The sequence below is a fragment of the Oryza brachyantha genome, chromosome 10, assembly GCF_000231095.2.
Source record: "Oryza brachyantha chromosome 10, ObraRS2, whole genome shotgun sequence".
Lineage (NCBI taxonomy): Eukaryota > Viridiplantae > Streptophyta > Magnoliopsida > Poales > Poaceae > Oryza > Oryza brachyantha.
Window position 1 is genome coordinate 1687752 of NC_023172.2, and position 18737 is coordinate 1706488.

General features: G+C 45.6%; 1 protein-coding gene and 1 long non-coding RNA gene across 6 annotated transcripts; one reads left to right on the forward strand and one right to left on the reverse strand.

Annotated features, from left to right (window-relative positions):
- The first annotated feature begins 3516 nt into the window (after positions 1–3516).
- On the forward strand, positions 3517–4497 carry LOC102706687 (putative cyclin-dependent kinase F-2). Its single transcript, XM_015841443.2, has one exon. The coding sequence runs from the start codon at positions 3517–3519 to the stop codon at positions 4495–4497; it is 981 nt and encodes a 326-aa protein (XP_015696929.2).
- A 1037-nt stretch (positions 4498–5534) lies between these two features.
- Positions 5535–8639, reverse strand: LOC107305128. 5 transcript variants are annotated; one of them, XR_001551223.2, is made up of 6 exons: positions 8383–8639; positions 8129–8192; positions 7535–7679; positions 6444–7394; positions 6112–6367; positions 5535–5754 (listed from the first exon to the last, which is right to left on the reverse strand). It is a non-coding gene; the product is annotated as an uncharacterized LOC107305128 (long non-coding RNA). The 5 variants fall into 5 exon arrangements; XR_001551224.2 differs by having other exon boundaries at positions 7527–7679; XR_001551225.2 differs by having other exon boundaries at positions 6112–6242; positions 7503–7679.
- Between the last annotated feature and the right edge of the window lie 10098 nt (positions 8640–18737).

The following is an 18737-nucleotide window of genomic DNA, read 5'->3' on the forward strand; positions in this document are numbered from 1 at the left end:
CAACAACCGAGCACGAGAATTTTTAGGAAGAAGAAGAACTGGCTCTGACACCAAAAGCCAGCCTTCTCTCCTAGTTCTATCTGTTCTTATACAGTTCATCGTAAGCCAGGTCAGCCGAACCAGCTGTACAACGAGACAAGTGGCACGCATGCCGACCAGTGGCGCGCAGGCCAGCGTTACACGGCCCATTCCGGCCCAACTACTCGAGCGTTAGGCTTACGAATCCTGCGCGGGCGTTGGCTTGTCGTCGCGTTGTCCCTGACATCGTCCTCCGTGAACCACCGGTGCTCCAGCGCCGCCTCCGCCGTCATCCGCTCGTCGTCGCAGAAGGCCAGCAGTCCAGCGAGCACCTCGCGTCCCGCCGGCGACAGCCCCGGCAGGCCACCGAACGCCAGCGAGTCCTTGGACCCGACGTCGTAGTCCCGCAGCTCCGACAGCTCGAGCAGGTGCTCCTCCACCGTCTTTGACGTGAACGCTGGTCCGCCGGTGAGGAGCTCGGCCATCACGCAGCCCAGCGCCCACATGTCCACGGCCTGGGCGTTGTACTGGCCCTTTCCGGTGAGCTGCTCCGGCGCGTTATAGTGGAGCGTGCCGACCATGAATCTCTCGTAAGGCGGCGCCGCCGTGGTGGCCATCCCGAAATCACATATCTTGAGCGCGCAGCCCGGGCCGACGAGGATGTTGCCCGGCTTGATGTCGCGGTGGGCCATGCCGGCGGCGTGCATTGTCCTGACGCCGGCGAGGAGCTGCCGCATCAGCGCGCGGGTCTCGGCCTCGGAGAAGGGACGACGGGCACGGCCGACGATGAGATCGCGGAGGCTGCGGGTGCCGACGAACTCCATGACGAGGAACATGTCCCAGTTGGACGGGTTGGCGGCGACGTCCCTGAGCTGCACGACGGACGGGTAGCCGCGGCACGCGGCAAGGCAGTCGCGTTCGCGCACGAACGCGTCGACGTCGGCCGGCTGGCCATGGTCACGGCCACGCAGTGGGCGCACCCACTTGACCGCCACCGTCTCGCCGGTGCGGCGGTCGCGAGCCCTGTAGACGACGCCGTATGTTCCCGCCCCGAGCGTCTCCATCCTCTCGTAGTTGAAGATGCTCGTGAACAGCAACCGTGGCTTCTTGCACGGCGCAGCAGCGGAGCAGGCGTCGCCGTCGGGCGCCGGGCGCTTGCATGCCATCGCGACGGCGGCCGCCATGCCCTCGTTCGGAATCGGATCGAGTGGCCGGAATGGCGAGAGGGGGAAGCCGGGAAGGGACGGAACGGAAGGCAATGGATCGAAGGGATGGCGTCCTGGAACCTTTATGTGGACGCCGGCGGCGAGCGGCCGGGATCAAGTCGGAGTCGGAGTCCGCGCGCGTGAGCGCGGCAACTGGCTCCGAAGTGTTTCTTGTTATATGCTGCTGGGAGATGGTTTCCGTCTTTGGTTGATATCAATTCTTTTGGATCAACCATGACGGTACATGAATTTGTAAAGTGGGTGCAAATTAGTACAGCAACTATAAAAATGGATATTTTCATACAAAAATTTGTATGATGCGTGCATACCATGGCAAAAATAGCCCATGCAACTAAGAAATTAAACAAAATATATTTATATAAATATATTTATACAAGTTTAGATTCATTGGTAAGCTATATCTAGCACCGTTGGTTCCCTAAAAATATTTGCATCATTATTAATTGTCACAAAACCGGGGAAAATATAAGTAAATTTTAAAGATTTTAGTAACCATAGTAACTAAATAATGCATGAATAGTTTGATCTCAGGGAATTAATAGTTTAGGACCATGTTTCCTCGCTCCTTGTCATCATTACCAGTTTTTGGACAATTGATTTTATGAAAAATAATTACCTTGTGTGGTTGAACTCCAATCTCATACCACAAGATAAATATGGTTCGGCAATTTCCTATTTATTGGCACGATAAATAAAACAATGTATTGTTTTCATAATCATCGTGTGGCATGCTATTACTATAGCAACGTTACACTTGCATAGTTTTTAAAAAAACCTACACATGCATTGTTAATATGGTTTACACGAACTAGACAAGCTATTATAAAGAAATGAGCATTTTACAAATTGTTATACTAGATTGCACCCACGTCACGTCATAAGTTCATGTATATCAGTGTAGTTTACCCTTTTACAAACACGCAAATTCAAATTTGATTTCTAGTTACGAGCTCAAAATAAATAAATAAATAAATAAAACTAAAACTATGGGCACTTTCAAAGTTAAATTGGTTAATTTTGTTATAACTCATGAAAATCAATTTTGAACTTTATTCGTGGAGTGATATATCCAATATTAATCTATGTTGTCAATTCTCTTAATTTTTTAATAAGACTAATCCTACGATTTAACAATGAGTTTGTTTAGTTCTACGGTATGCCATCAACTTTTTTCTTGACTTTTACAATTTACCATCACAATCTAGTCATTATGGTTTGTATTTGTTATAATGACCGAAATACTCTTCCATCGAAAACTTTCAAAATTTGGAGAAATATCAAATTCTAACTTTTGGCCAAAGTTTAGATGTTTATAATATAATGTTTAAATATGAAATTTAGAATATTTGGAAAAAAATTTAAAAGTTTTTGTACTAGGGATATTTTAGTATATAAAATTTGAAGGAAGACATTAATACATAGTAGATTTTTGGTTATCTAGAGTGTCTATATAAATATGCCGCCATATTTCTTTTTTATTTTCAGGTGACTTTAGCACTAATGATGATCGACACATCGCTGGACTGATATGAGAACATATTTGTGCGAAAGTGTTTTCGTCGTCCACTCATTTTATGTTACCTAAATAATTATATAAATTTAAAAAATCAATAAGATGATGTAATATAACTTCATCAACATTGAGGTTCAAATTTAATTGAAATAAACTGTAACAAAAATAACAAAAGTTTAACAAATATAATTGTGGGAGTAAATACCAAATGGAACAAATATATAGGGACAATGTTTTCATCATCAGGTTAAATAAATTTATTTCTTATACGTCATCTAAATAGTTATTAAAAATTCAAATGACAACATAGATTAATATGGGATATATCACTCAACAAACAAAGTTCAAAATCGATTTTTCATAAGTTGTAACAAAAGTAACAAATTTAACAGGTGTTCATACTAGTTTTAGCTTAATTAATTAATTTATTTGTCAGAGCCCGTAGAAGACTAGAAATCAAATTTGAATTTATATGTTTGTAAAAAAATATCTTATATTAATTCATCTTATTATTTTTAAAATTTTTAATAATTATTTAGATGGAAATCATCTCCCAGCATATAACAAGAAACGATATATAACGAGAAACAAAAGCGAAGGCTGACAGCAAACCACTCCGACTCCGACTCCGTCTTGATCCCCGCTGCTCGCCGCCGGCGTCGATATAAAGGTTGCAGGGACGCGACGCCATGACGCCATCCCTTCCGTTCCGTCCCTTCCCACTCCTCGCCATTCCCGCCACTCGATCCGAGGGAGGGCATGGCGGCCGCCGTCGCGATGGCATGCAAGCGCCCGGCGCCCGACGGCTACGCCTGCTCCGCTGCTGCGCCGTGCAAGAAGCCACGGTTGCTGTTCACGAGCATCTTCAACTACGAGAGGATGGAGACGCTCGGGGCGGGCACGTACGGCGTCGTCTACAGGGCTCGCGACCGCCGCACCGGCGAGATGGTGGCGGTCAAGTGGGTGCGCCCACTGCGTGGCCGCGACCATGGCCAACCGGCCGACGTCGACGCGTTCGTGCGCGAACGCGACTGCCTTGCCGCGTGCCGCGGCTACCCGTCCGTCGTGCAGCTCAGGGACGTTGCCGCCAACCCGTCCAACTGGGACATGTTCCTCGTCATGGAGTTCGTCGGCGCCCGCAGCCTCCGCGACCTCATCGTCGGCCGTGCCCGTCGTCCCTTCTCCGAGGCCGAGACCCGCGCGCTGATGCGGCAGCTCCTCGCCGGCGTCAGGACAATGCACGCCGCCGGCATGGCCCACCGCGACATCAAGCCGGGCAACATCCTCGTCGGCCCGGGCTGCGCGCTCAAGATATGTGATTTCGGGATGGCCACCACGGCGGCGCCGCCTTACGAGAGATTCATGGTCGGCACGCTCCACTATAACGCGCCGGAGCAGCTCACCGGAAAGGGCCAGTACAACGCCCAGGCCGTGGACATGTGGGCGCTGGGCTGCGTGATGGCCGAGCTCCTCACTGGCGGACCAGCGTTCACGTCAAAGACGGTGGAGGAGCACCTGCTCGAGCTGTCGGAGCTGCGGGACTACGAGGTCGGGTCCAAGGACTCGCTGGCGTTCGGTGGCCTGCCGGGGCTGTCGCCGGCGGGACGCGAGGTGCTCGCTGGACTGCTGGCCTTCTACGAGGACGAGCGGATGACGGCGGAGGCGGCGCTGGAGCACCGGTGGTTCACGGATGAGGACGACTCCCCTGCCGTCCTGGAGGGCCTCGCCGGCTTAGCTTAATGATGTAGGACACACTACGTCAGAACCTATATTTTGTAACACAATTTTGTAACACAAAAAGACATGTGTTAGGAGAACACTCTGTTGTAACACTTTACTTTGTGTTACAAGGTGCTTTGTAACATATATTTCATGTGTTACAGTTGTGTTGCCTATTGGAACATATATCTGTGTGTTACCAATACCTATAGTAACACAACATATGAAAAAAAAGAAATATAGTTTATTATTGCCAAAATAAGAATATACAGCTGAAAACCATATCCTCGAGATATATGTGCACCTTCACATACCAAGTAGACAAACAAAACCTTGCTTTGGCCGCATTCAGCACCAGCAGTAAGCTATCTAACTCCTCTATTTTTTTCCCGCGCACCCTTTCTGAACTACTAAATGGTGTATTTTTTGCAAAATTTTCTATAGGAAAGTTGTTTAAAAAAATCAGATTAATCTATTTTATATTTTTTATAATTAATAATTAATTAATCATGTACTAATCTATTAGTAATCTATTAGTAAGTTTTCCGCGCCGGATAACTAACCCACCTCCCACCAACTAACGAACATAGCCTTCGTTGGTACACCCTTTTTGTTTTTAAGACCCATTGAATTAGCTTTCTAAAGGCCCATTGAATTATATTAAATTAGTTTTTTAAAATAAAAAATTAGTTTAAGAGACAGATTATATTGATCTATTGGTTCTCTATTTATATTTACAAAGTCTCATTGAATTAATATTAAATTAGTTCTTTTAGACCGGTTGAATCAATAACGCAAAAAAGAAAAAAAAATTGAACACAGATCCGTCTATGAAGGCCCATGATTATCGCTAAGTAACTCAAGATGTTTTATTGAATAATAGTGAGAATATATGGCACAAGAAGTTGGGTTGCCAAGCACTACCACCAACAACCTAGTGAGCAGATGCTGACTTAGAGTAGGTATTCATGTTAAATAAAATATACCTGCTCCGCACCTGGAACGATAGAAATTAATTTAGTGGCAGACAATACAAGACGTCAATAGGGTGATAGCATTAAAAGATAATATGCAGAAAACAAGGCACCATAGAAATCATAGAGTTAATAACATTATTTCATAATTTAACGGTACAAAAATCAGAAGTTCAGTACACAATGAATAATTTCCTCAATGTGCCACCTTCGTAACTGAACAAAATTATAACTGAAATCTGCAAAGAGGTTGGTAAAGCAAGCCTTCACTTGATCAATTTTCCACCATAACAATCGGATGGACCTGAAAATAAACATAATATATTAGATATATGAATATTTTTACTTTTTTGTTGCAGGAATTTTTATATTTTGATGCATATATTCTACACTCAATTATATTTGTAAAGCTATATAAGATGGTCCATATCAACAGAGAGAGTAGGAAAAATTAAACCAAGTGAAAGTAAGATTACACTGACTTATGTCATAAGTGCATAATTTAATAAGACACGAAATAATTGCAAGAACAACTTATTGGACACACCTACGTAGACCTGCTAGTATATTTCGTAATAGAACTAATCAACTGAAATGTTTGAGATTGCCAAGTAGAAAATGCACATACCATGAATAGCGAAATAATGAGGAAAAAAATTACCATCCACTATGGTTTATTATTCAAAGCACTGTTAGTGGCATCCACTGTCATTCCATCAACATCTGTTCTAACCCATTGTTCATAATTGTTTGCATCATTGAACACATGGAATGGCTCAAATGTTGTGTCACCTGCGAAAATGACACTTACATAAGCATTAAACCATTCATGGAATTTCTCATTCTATGTACGCTCAATAATATTTGGAGTAATACGGCCCCGCCGATATGTTTTTCTAATCTCCTCAGCATGCATTCTACAAAAGAAAAACGTAATAAATTCTCATTTCAAAAGGAGTAAAGCAAACAATGCATATGAGCTTGAGATAATACCGAAGGTATGGATTGACATCTGGGCAATTGAAAAGCACATATCTATGTGCTTGGATTTTAGCCAAACCACTTATAACGAAACTTCTAGGCTTGCCTTGACAAAATATTTGGTTGATGTTCATCATCAGGACACACACTGGACTCATCGTTATCATCATTTCGTGAAGGTTGGTTGTGCTTTGTCTCAAAACCTTCAATATATCTTGAACAAAATGTCATACACTCATCTGCTAAAAATGCTTCAGCTATGCATCCCTCAGGATGCGCATTATTACGCACATATGACTTTAACACACACAAATATCAGCATAAACATGGAAATGCGAAAATGGTAAGAAATATATATTGGATAACAAATTCAATTTTATTTGTAATATAAACATACCTTTCCATAAAGTACATCGATCGGTAACACACAGGGCCTCATATTTTTGCTTCAGTTGCTAAATGAGCAACTAAATGCACCATAATAGTATAAAAAATCCAGGAGGAAATATCATCTCCATACGACATAATGTCATTTTAATTTGTTCATCCAACTTTTGAAGCACATCTATGTATAGGACTTTTGCACTTAATTGTCTAAAATAACCACATAGATCAAATAATATAGATGTAACATTGTAGAAGCACACCTCGTAAAGCAATATGAAGAAATTGTTGGATTAGAATATGACAGTCATGACTTTTAAGTCCTGACATTTTTCCTGAAATTCAAGTAACCAAGGAGTATATCCATGTAGCATTCCATTACATACTAAATGGTCATAGACTTCGTCCCGCTTTAATGACCACTTATTGACACATTTCTTACATGGACATCGGATCTTATCATTAGGATTTTTTTCCCTGTATGCAAAATCAAGAAAACCTTCTACTCCAGCAAGGTACCGATCACATGGTCTAGGGAAAAGCAGTAACTTCTTAATAGCATTTAAATCCAATTGTTTTCTGTGTTCAAATAAGAAATATGGTTAATTTAGTAGTGTTCTGACTTTGACAGAAAGCACTGAATTTATTTAATTCCATGATTTTAACTTGAATTAAAAAAATGTCTACCGAATATATGGAGGTGAGGCTAACCACTGCACCTAGAAGCTTGGTGTTGCGGCCCAGTAGATACAATGTCAATGTAGCCTTGATGCTTGTTGAATTGAATAGTATCGTGTGCAGACTAGATCAGACAAATTGCAAAGCAGCAAATGGCCAGATCATACATTGGCGCAAAGGTTGGACCTGAATAAAGCATTCAGAAAAAATGGATATAATCATAAGCCAGAACAAGCTTACATAAGAATTCGAAACTTGAACTGAATTTTATTTGTTAACACTCAAAAAGGTAATTTACAATTGGTTGTTGACCTCTGCAGTATTTGCTAGGAAACAGAGGAAAATGAGAGGAACCTATACAATTTGCATAAAAAATGGAGTGCTGCTAACCTACTGTTGTCTGCTCTACTTGCTATAGTATTGGACCATCATTTTACAGGCCTCTGACAGAAGTCAAAAGGAAAACTATTAAGTAATAGCCATGTTGTCACCATAATGCTGTCAGACTTTGCAAACAATTTTAGCATGGAGAAAATATCTAAAGATTGGTCTAAAAATTAAGATCATGTGCAGATTTAACCACAAATAGTAGACATGCAGTTATGCTATATGCCATTATTACGTATTGTTCTCACCTGATTCTACAATATATTAATATATCCTTGTGGCAGCTGCTAGTACATGCAAATAACCCACCACCTGCAATCAGAAACAATAAGATGTAAGTATGGTTAAGATGCCATCGATGTATAACAAAAAATAATCAAACTTGATTTGCACTGGCATCAGTATAAAAACAAGTAGTTCTGTGCGACAGACAAAGGATCGAACAGTTGGTGTGCATAAAAAAATAGAGTGCTAACTATTATACAGAACTTGACTGTCTGACCTGCTAGATCATCAATTCACAAATTCACGGTGACGCTGATGCTGACGTGCGGCTGGAGTGGACCTGGGCTAGGTCGCCGCCACGCCGGTGACTCACAGGCAAGGCTGCAGAGGCGGCGCTCTGCCTTGGTTCGTTTCCGACTTGCCGTCACCGGTGGAGAGATGGGGATCGAAAAAGGTCGAGAGGAGAGATGCGATTGCAAAGGGGCGTATTGTTCTAGAGGAAAGGAGATGAGGACGGGCTTTCACCTCTGTAACTGCTTCCGAAAACATAGATGGGAATAAGGTAATTAAGGAGGAACATGCCAATACTAATTTTCTGGAGGGAACCAGACTTAATTTTCTGGAGGGAAGAACAGCCGGAAGTTTTTTTTTCAGTAGACAAATGCTACCTCCGATGTTTGAAATTTTTAATTACTGATCATTCGTCGTCTTACTTAAAATTTTAATCCAAATATAAAAAATGATAAGTCATGCTTAAATTTCTTTTGATAATAAAGTTTTTATAAAACAGAGCGAGTAGATTAGATCGAATATATATTTTGTCCTTTTTTGCTGGAACGAGATAAATACTCCTAATTTATAATCTATCTGTCCCTATTATTTCTCACTCCAACTAAAAATACAATTAACAATAAAATATAATCACAAAAGCGTTAGACTTATGTTTTATAATTTTAAAAGAAACCAAGAAATTTTTTTTTCAAAAATAGACTACTAATATTGCACCAATCTATTTGACTAATCATTTTGACGCATAATTTATTCTTTTTGATTCAATGCATAATTTATTTTCAAAATTTAATTTAAAATTAACTTGATCCGGTGCAACGCATGCATCCTAAATTAATTGTTTGTTGACCATAATTTATTATTTCTAACTCGATTCATAATTTATTATTAAATTTTATTTAAAATTAACTTGGCTTGGGGGCAACGCGCATGCATCCTAAATGAATTGTATATTGACCATGATTTATTATTTCTTTCTAGATGCATAATTTATTTTGACCATGATTGTATATTGGCTCGGCTCGGTCTAGCTCGTTAAAATAACGAGCTGGCTCGGCTCATTAGAAAGCTCGAGCTGGCTTGTTAGGCTTGTGAGCCATGCATGAAAAGTTAACCTAAACAAATTTTCAATAGATTATACAAGCAAATTTTCAGTTTAAACATGCAAATCATATGAAACTGTATCTAAGTATTAAAGTTGGAATCAACAAATCACATGGTGAACCAATTAAGTACTGAACACATACATTCCGAGATGGAATCAATGAACGTTGACGAATCGTGTGTCTTTGGTCTAGCTCGTTAGGCTCACGAGTCAGCTCGAGCTGGCTCGTTATCTCTGACGAGCTAAAATGCTAGCTTGACTCGTTAGAAAAATAAAACGAGCCGAGCCGAGCCGAGTTTGTTACGATTCGAGCGAGCTAACGAGCCACGAGCTTTCTGTCCACCCCTAGTCACACGTATGCGTCAAATATGATTCCCGATATATATCAACATTAGTATTGGCATATAAGTGAAAATAAATTCAATAGTACCAAAGTTAACAAGAAAATATTGATGGGACAAAACTATATTACGATAATTTGTATTTCTAGCATTTCATTTTTTTCTAATTAAAATTACAGATATAATTTTAATTTGTCTCGGACTAGTCTTACTTTTTTTTCAGAAAATAGTAATAATAATCATCAATATATGAACATAATTACCTCAAAAAAATTCCCGCCATCTAAAACTTCCCACCAAAATACTAGCGGCCTGGCGCCGAAATGCATTTTCAGATGTAACAACCCAGCTAATCTCCACTTCTCCCTCACCCTCACGCACCCCTTGTAACTCACCTCCTTTTTTACAGGGACTGCAAGATTGAGTCGGCCAGTGCTTCTTCTCCGCATCTCCTCCTACGATCTTCTCCCCATCTCCTCCTAGGGATCTGGATTGGTGATTCATCGAGGCTATTCCCTCACCCTGCTCTGTTGCAATTTACTCTACAGATTTGGATCCGTGCTGCATCACTCCTCATCTGATTGGTGAGTACTGCTCACAGGATTCAAGAAATCCACACGGAGGACTCCTCTTGAATGATTTGTTACCTCCTAATTGCATATGTTGATTATTTCTAAGTGTTTTGAAGATTTTGGTCAAGAATTGCAGGAGCAGGGATGGTTATCTGTGTTAGTATCTCAATTGTTACTCTCATTGGTGAGAGGATGACACTCAAACTTGGGTAATTTTCTGTTTACTTATCACCAAATGTCATACCATCTCGAGGGGAGGTTGGATACATATTTATAGTTGCATTCTAGCCTAAAAGTATGATGTCCTAGAGCATCCTAACAACCTGTCCTAGAGCATCCTAACCACTTGTCCTAGAGCATCCTAACAACCTGTCCTAGAGCATTCTAACAACCTATCCTAGACACTGTCCTAGTAACTGAAACTGAAAAAAACAAGGGTAGGATACCACAAGACCAAGACCAAACAGCTCAAGACTTATTCCTTCATTCTCCCCCTAAGTCTCGTGCGTCGTCTTGTGAGAAAGTTGAGCCATCCCGATCCGGGAGCAAAGTTCAAGGAACTTGATCCTCCCAAGGGGATTGGTAAGCAGATCCGCAAGCTGGTCCTTGGTGTTGATGTAGCTCGCCTTGATGCTCCCTTCCTCCAAGCAGCCTCGGATGAAGTGGTACCTCACCCGGATGTGCTTGCTCCGTTCATGAAAAACGAGATTCCTTGCCAGGGCCAGAGCGGACTTGCTGTCCACCCTAAGCTCCACCGCTCCAGTGTCTCGGCCGAGGAGATCACCGAGCAGTCGAGCAAGCCAGAGTGCCTGGGTCGAAGCAGTGGAGGCCGCTATGTACTCGGCCTCGCAGCTGGATAGGCCACCACCTGCTGCTTGACCGACTGCCAGCTAACGAGGCACTTGCCAAGGAAGAAGAGAATCCTGCTCGTGCTTTTGCTAGTGTCGATGTCGCCGGCGTGGTCGCTGTCGGTGTACCCAATGAACTGTGCTTTTCCAGGGCACCTCGGGTAGTAGAGGTCGTGGTCGAGAGTCCCCGCAACGTAGCGGATGATCCTCTTCACAGCCTGCTGGTGCTCCGTCGTCGGTCGCTGCATGAACCGACTAACGTAGCCGACGGAGAACGCCAAGTCCGGCCATGTGTGGGTGAGATAGCGAAGACTCCCCAAGATGCTGGTACTGCGTAGCGTCCACCTCCGCCGTGCTGTCCCGGCTCAGCTTCAGCCTCTCCTCCATCGGGGTGAGGGCTGGGTTGCAATCGTTGAGCCCAGCTAGCTCAACGACGCGCTTGGCGTAGGCAGTCTGGCGAAGTGTGATCCCAGAGTCATCTTGGTGCACCTCGATGCCCAGATAGAAGGAGAGGGGCCCCAAGTCACTCATCTGAAAAGTGGCCTTCATGTCTTCCTTGAACGCTGTCACCTCCGTATCCTTGGTGCCGGTGATCACCAAGTCATTAACATAAACACCCACCAGCAGGGTATTTCCTCCATTTCCCCGCCGGTAGATAGCAGCCTCGTGCGGGCTTGGCTCGAAGCCCATCCTCTTGAGCGTGGAATCCAACTTGGCATTCCACGCCTTCGGTGCCTGCCGTAAGCCGTACAAAGCCTTGTGCAGACATAGCACCTTGCCCTCCTTGCCGGGGATTGCAAAACCCGGCGGCTCGTGCACGTAAACCTCCTCCTTCAAGTCACCGTTGAGGAACGCCGACTTGACGTCCATGTGATGGATGCGCCAGCCTTCCTGAGCTGCCAGCGCAAGAAGGAGTCGCATAGATTCCATCCGTGCCACTGGAGCGAAGGCATTGTCGAAGTCGATCCCCTCCTGCTGCACGAAACCACGTGACACCAAGCGAGCCTTGTGCTTGACGATGGCTCCGGCTTCATCCCTCTTCAGCTTGAACACCCACTTAAGAGAGATCGCACGATGACCATGAGGGAGGTCAGCAAGCTCCTAGGTGCGGTTCTCCTTAACCGCGTCCAATTCCGCCTTCATCGCGGCGCGCCATGCCGCGTGTCTCTCGGCCTCTACGAAGGACCGAGGCTCGCCGTCGTTGCACGCAAGGTGCAACTGTTCCTCCAGGTCATGAGGCACCAGTCCCGGCACTGGCTGGTCGCCGAGGAGGTCCTCCATCGTACGGTACCGCAGGGGCTCTTCATCATGGTAGGCGTCGATGCACTCCTCATCATGTGAGAGCGGAGTAGCGAACTGCACCGGGCTGCGCTCGACGTGAGCTGGTGTTGGTGTGGACGTGCCCTGAGGGGTGGCTGTTGGTGTCGGAGTGCGTGGGTTCGCCGGCTGTGGTGGTGTCGGCGAAGAGCTCGGCGCAGCCAAAGTCATGGCTCGAGAGCGTGGCGCTGCCGAAGTGGCGGGTGCCGGAGTTGGTGGAGACTCAGAGACTGGGGTAGGCACGCTCGGTGAAGGGGAGCTGCCCACTCCCCCAGCTTCCCTAAAGTGGATGTACTCGACAGTGAAGTCGTCGTACGTCGGAGTAGAGCCGTTGTCGACCGTCTTGTCCCATGTCCATCCTCGCCCTTCGTCAAACACCACGTCGCGTGCCGTGCGCACACGCTGTGTCTCTGGGTCGAGGATGCGGTAGGCCTTCGAGCCCTCCGTGTAGCCGATGAACACCCTTGGGGTGCTCCTGTCGTCGAGCTTGCCGATGTGGCCAAGCTCCTTGGCGAACGCGAGGTAGCCAAAGACTCGCAGGTGGGAGACCGATGGCTTGCGCCCATGCCAAGCCTCGTAGGGTGTCCTGCCATCAAGAGCCTTGGTAGGTGAGCGGTTGAGAATGTAGACGGCCGTCACCACCGCCTCCCCCAGAAGAGAGCCGACATTCCTCTCTGCTTGAGGAGGGCTCGAGCCATCCCCACAACCGTCTGGTTGCGCCGCTCAACGACGCCGTTCTGCTGCGGGCTATACGGCGTGGAGTAGTGGCGGTGAATACCTTCATCGGCACAGTACGATGCGAATTCAGCCGTCGTGAATTCGCTGCCGTTGTCGGTGCGCAGGATGCGCAACTTGCGGCCGCACTCCGCCTCCGCAGCAGCCTGCGTGCGCCTGATGGCGTCCACAGCCTCTCCCTTGCTACCGAGGACCGTCACCCACATGTAGCGGGAGAGGTCGTCGATGAGCAGCAAGAAGAAGCGTCGTCCTCCTGGTGTGGCCGGAGTCACCGGGCCACACAAATCCCCGTGCACGAGCTCGAGCCGCTCCTTGGCTGGGAAGCTCGTCTGATGGGGAAAGGGGAGCCGCCTCTGCTTCGTCAACACACAGACGTCGCAGAACTCCTCCACGTGGTCAAGGCATGGCATGCCTCGCACCATCTCCTTGGTACTGAGCCGCTTCAGGGCCTCGAAGTGGAGATGGCCAAAGCGCTCGTGCCACTGCCACGCCTCGTCGTCCGGGCGGGCGACGAGGCACACGGGTTGTGCTACCTGCACGTTGAGGATGTGGAGTCGATTGTTGCCTCTGGTTACCTTGACAAGAAGGCGACCACGGCGCTCCCTGATCTTGCGCCGATCCCAAATCCTCATGACTCCGTCCTTGATCACCACGCATGAGCCTTTCTCTTCTTCTAGCTGTCCAATACTGATGATGGAGTTCCTCAGCGCGGGGATGTAGTAGACTCCGGTGAGCAGCCTGTGCTCGCCGGACTTGGTGGTGAAGATGACGGAGCCAGTGCCCTTGATATCCACGCTAGAGACATTCCCAAACTTGATGAAGCCTCGGACGCTGGGATCAAGCTCGGTGAAGAACTCCCGTCGACCGGTCATGTGATGGGTGGCTGTAACATCCCAGCCCAAGGCTTAATAGGATTTGATAAGATATTCATACCAACAAGTTGCAACTTCTTTTCCGGAAGCTTATCTCGAGAGAACTCCAAGGTTAAGTGTGCTTGGCCTGGAGCAATCTTAGGATGGGTGACCGACCGGGAAGTCATTTCACGGGTGCGCATGAGTGAGGACAAAGTGCGCAGAAAAGACATGTGTGTTGGTTGTGTGAGGGAAGTCTTGATGTCGGCAGTCCTTGGCCCAGTGGCCAGACTTGCCACAGTTGTGGCAGGCGTCGTCTCGCGTCGGCCTGCGGTTGCCGGTGGTGCTGCCCTGGACGCCTCCGCGGGCTCCACCCCGGATGCGTCCTCGCAACCTGACCTGGACGCCTCCGTGCCCCTTGTGTAGATTGCCGCGCTTGCGGCCGCCTACCGAGGAGGACTCCCCCTTTTTTCCATCACCCTGGCAGGCCTCCCACTGCTCCTGAGTGAGATGGAGCTTCCTGCCAATGGTGATGGGCCCGGAGAGGGGTTGTGGCTCATCGCCGTCGACGACCTTGAGGCGACCAATCGCCTCCTCGATTGTCATCGTGGAGAGGTCCAGCACAGACTCGATGGAGCGGGCGATCTGCTTGTACTTCTCTGGGATGCAGCGGAAGAGCCTCTCGACAGCTCTCTCCTCGTTGTAGGTGTCGTCGCCGTACTGCACCATCTTCTGCAACAGAGTGTTGAGACGGAGGGCAAAATCATCGATGTCCTCACCTGGCTTGAAGGCCAGGTTCTCCCACTCCTTGCAGAGTGCTTGCAGCGTGCTCTTGCGGGCGCGATCGCTGCCGATGTGTGCCGCAGCGATGGCGTCCTAGGTCTCCTTGGCAGTCTGCTTTTGCGAAAGCGAAAATTGCATCTCGGATGAAACTGCAGCAATGAGGGCATCCAGTGCCGTCGGTCTTCATCGTAGTCGACGTCGCCATACCGAACTGCCTCCCACATGTGCCGCACCTGGAGCCTCACCCTCATCACCGCGGCCCACTCGATGTAGTTGGTCTTGGTGAGGGTAGGCCACCCACCACCGGGACCAAAGTCCCTGACCACCGCTTGGATGCCGTGGTAGCCATGGCGCCGGTTAGGGGAGGGAGAGTCGCGCTGCCTGTGAGGGCCGCGCTCTCCGTAGATCCGGCCGCCATCACCGGGAGGGTAGCCGCCGCGGTGTGCGTTCTCTGGGTTGCCGCTAGCACGCCTACGCCCGTCTGGGCTACCATTGCCGCACGCGCCTTCGCTTGGGGCGCCGTCGGCGGGTGCGTGGTCCCCTGGACCGCCGCCGCCATGGGGTGGGCTACTGCCCACCGTACTGTCCGCTCCCGCGCCCTTCCTCTTGCTAGCTCCTCAAGGTCCCTGTCGGCGGTGATGTCGCCAACGATGGAGTCGTTGATGCTGCTGCGCAAGGTCTCAACCTCACCCTCCACCGCACATGCTGCATCTTCTGCCTCCTCTGGTTCCGCCTCCGCCCTGATCGCCGCCAACTCTGCTGCCGCCAGCCTTGCTGCCCTTGCTGCTGCTGCTGCGGTCTGTGCGGCTGCTCGCCTGCGCTCTTGTGCTGCAGCGAGCTTGGCGTCCTGCTGACGCCGTGTGCTCGAGGCGCCCGAACGCCGAGACTGTCCGTCGGACATGGCGCGTCTCCAGGGAGCTGCTGCGTGGAGAAGGCAAAGGGAAAGGGGAAGGAGGAGCAGCCGGTGTTGCTGCTGCTGCTGGTGGTGGCTGAGTGCTCACTCAAGCTTGGGAAGGGGAGGAGCAAGAGATGTTTAACCTACAGAAAAGTGTGCCTCTGATACCAGATGTTAGTATCTCAATTGTTACTTATCACCAAATGTCATACCATCCCGAGGGGAGGTTGGATACATATTTATAGCTGCATTCTAGCCTAAAAGGATGCTGTCCTAGAGCATCCTAACCACTTGTCCTAGAGCATCCTAACAACTTGTCCTAGAGCACCCTAACAACCTGTCCTAGACACTGTCCTAGTAACTGAAACTGAAAAAAACAAGAGTAGGATACCATAAGACCAAGACCAAACAGCTCAAGACTTATTCCTTCACTCTGCTCTCTGCTACCTTACTTTCAAATGCATCTCATGTGTTCGATGAAATGCATCTCCAACTACTGTTTCCATGACAACTCCGTATATTAGAAGATTGTCTGGTCATAAATTGTTTCTCCAGATACTTCTGATCAAATAATCTGAATAGGGTTAAAATGACATATATTATGTGGTGCTGAGAAAAATAATGTGAACCTATTTACTATGTTTATCCTGCTAGCATATGTATATAACTAGTTCTGTCAAACTGACTCTGTTTACATATCCTGACAGTGGAAAGTACAAATTATACATGTATCATTAGACTAATAATCCTTGCATACAGAACCTAAGTGTCAGAATAATCAATTTTTAGCTTTTATATATATGAGTTTCTTCTCAATTTTCGCTCCACCTCTGGTTACCTGAATGGAAGGTATTAAATCTACAATTAAATATGCTGCTATCTCATTGACATATATATTGTTGTAGAGTGAAAGAATCCAAGAGGTGTGTATTCATCAAAATTAATAAATTGCTTTCATAAAAGGCCATTAGTGAGAAGAACAAGAGAAGTCGTGCAACGTTGGAAAAGACCCACTCAGCAGGGACAAAAAGTTACGCTCGTTGGTCTGAGGACTTGGTGAGTTAGTTTGCTCTCTTAAATATTAATACTATATGGTTATTTATATGAGGTGGATAAGTCAGCAGTTTGCATATCAAAGTTTAAGTTTATAAAGCCCTTAGCCATGAACAATCTGGCTGTAGTAATACTAGAGATGTAAAGAATTTGTATTTAGCTCTGCATTGTTTTATTCTATCACCTTCCATTTTCAGAGACAGGATGACCCAAATAAGAAGCAACCACACAGAGCAGTGGTTTACCTGGCAACTCACAAAAAAAGAGGTAAAGATAAAAATGGACACGTGGTATGTAAATATGCATATTCCTTTCATTCAGCACTTTCTATACCTTATATAGTATGCATGTAATATTCACTTGTAGGCTGAATTGGAGAACCTCATTGAAAAGCAACCAGAATTGGCACAAAATGATCAAGGAAGAGTTGCATGGGAAGGTGATGCATTATATCAAGTATTGGGCAAAATTCAACCTACTATAGATTTATCACCAAATTATGTATGATAGTAATTAAATTTGAGCAAATGTGCAGAGGATTCAATGTGATGCACCTGAGCAGGCTGATTTGCAGAGTGAACGAAGAATTACATCAATGGTATATCTCAAGTAATTGTTAAGTTCCCTTTAGTCACTTTACGCATTTATTGACATACACATTTATGCTTGCTGCTCCATTCAGCTACATAACAGAAAAAGGTATAGGGGACAACTTAACATACACGAGGAGGCTAATATGGAGCGGTATGACTATGAGGCAAGGCCGTTAATTTTTATTTCATAAAGATACAACAAAATATTTTACATTGTTTAATTCATATATTATGGATTTTGCACCAGTTGGATGATAATCATGAAGAATTACCACGTCAAGATGATTCATCATCATTGCCACTCTATGCGCATGATTATCAATAGGAGGTAACTCTTACCGACTAAAATATTTTATTGTTAGATAGTGTGTTATGGCTATAAATATTTGACGTATTTGGGTGGTACAAGAATGCTAACAAAAATCCTGTACTAGTACTAGTTTATTATGCATGTTACACTTCAGTTGTATTTCTGAAGTCTATTTTCAGAACCATGGTTTGTCATTTAATCTTTATTGATTGTATCATAAACAGTATGAAGAGCGAACATAGAACATTTTCCTCTTTTGATATATCCATTTCTTGCTCCAATTATTTGCAATATTAGAATTTAAGATTTTCTAACCTATATAATTGATTGTATAAATGAGTATAATTTTAGTTAACCAAATCATATGTTGTGACAGAGCTTGTTTTCACTCTGTAGTTGAATAAGAACAAACAGGAAAAGCAACAAAAGACTATGAACAGTGGAGAGAAATAAGACAGTCAGAAAACTCGGCAGGGACAAACAGTCTCAAATAGGATGCATTCCTCTGCAATGAAGGTAGACAAAAATTATATAAGAAAATGGTACTATTTGATTTTTTTTGTTTATGCAGCTAAATAGTGATTCTCATTCAATTTATATCAATCATATTATAGGTTGGTTCCACTGTGATTTTGACAACCGTAAAATATCGTAAGAAAGAGTGTGTGACATATGCTACTTTTCTAACTAGTAACCCAAGAGAGAAAGCGGGTGGTGTTGAGATAGGTAATGAATTCACAAAAGTGGTTGTTAATCATCCTATTCAAGAAAATGAAGAGCTAGTACGACCGTTGAAGCATTGCAAGACAATTGGTGATGCCCATGTTGCTGGAATGTCGATTGCTTGGCCTTCAATTTGTGTAAGAAAGCATGGATACATTAACTTTCTACACCTTGTATTATATATTAGCTATCATGATATTTGATAATAAATTTTCTAC

Excerpts from the sequence above, each read along its gene's own strand:
- LOC102706687 (XM_015841443.2), top strand. The coding sequence starts at position 3,517 with ATGGCGGCCGCCGTCGCGATGGCATGCAAGCGCCCGGCGCCCGACGGC.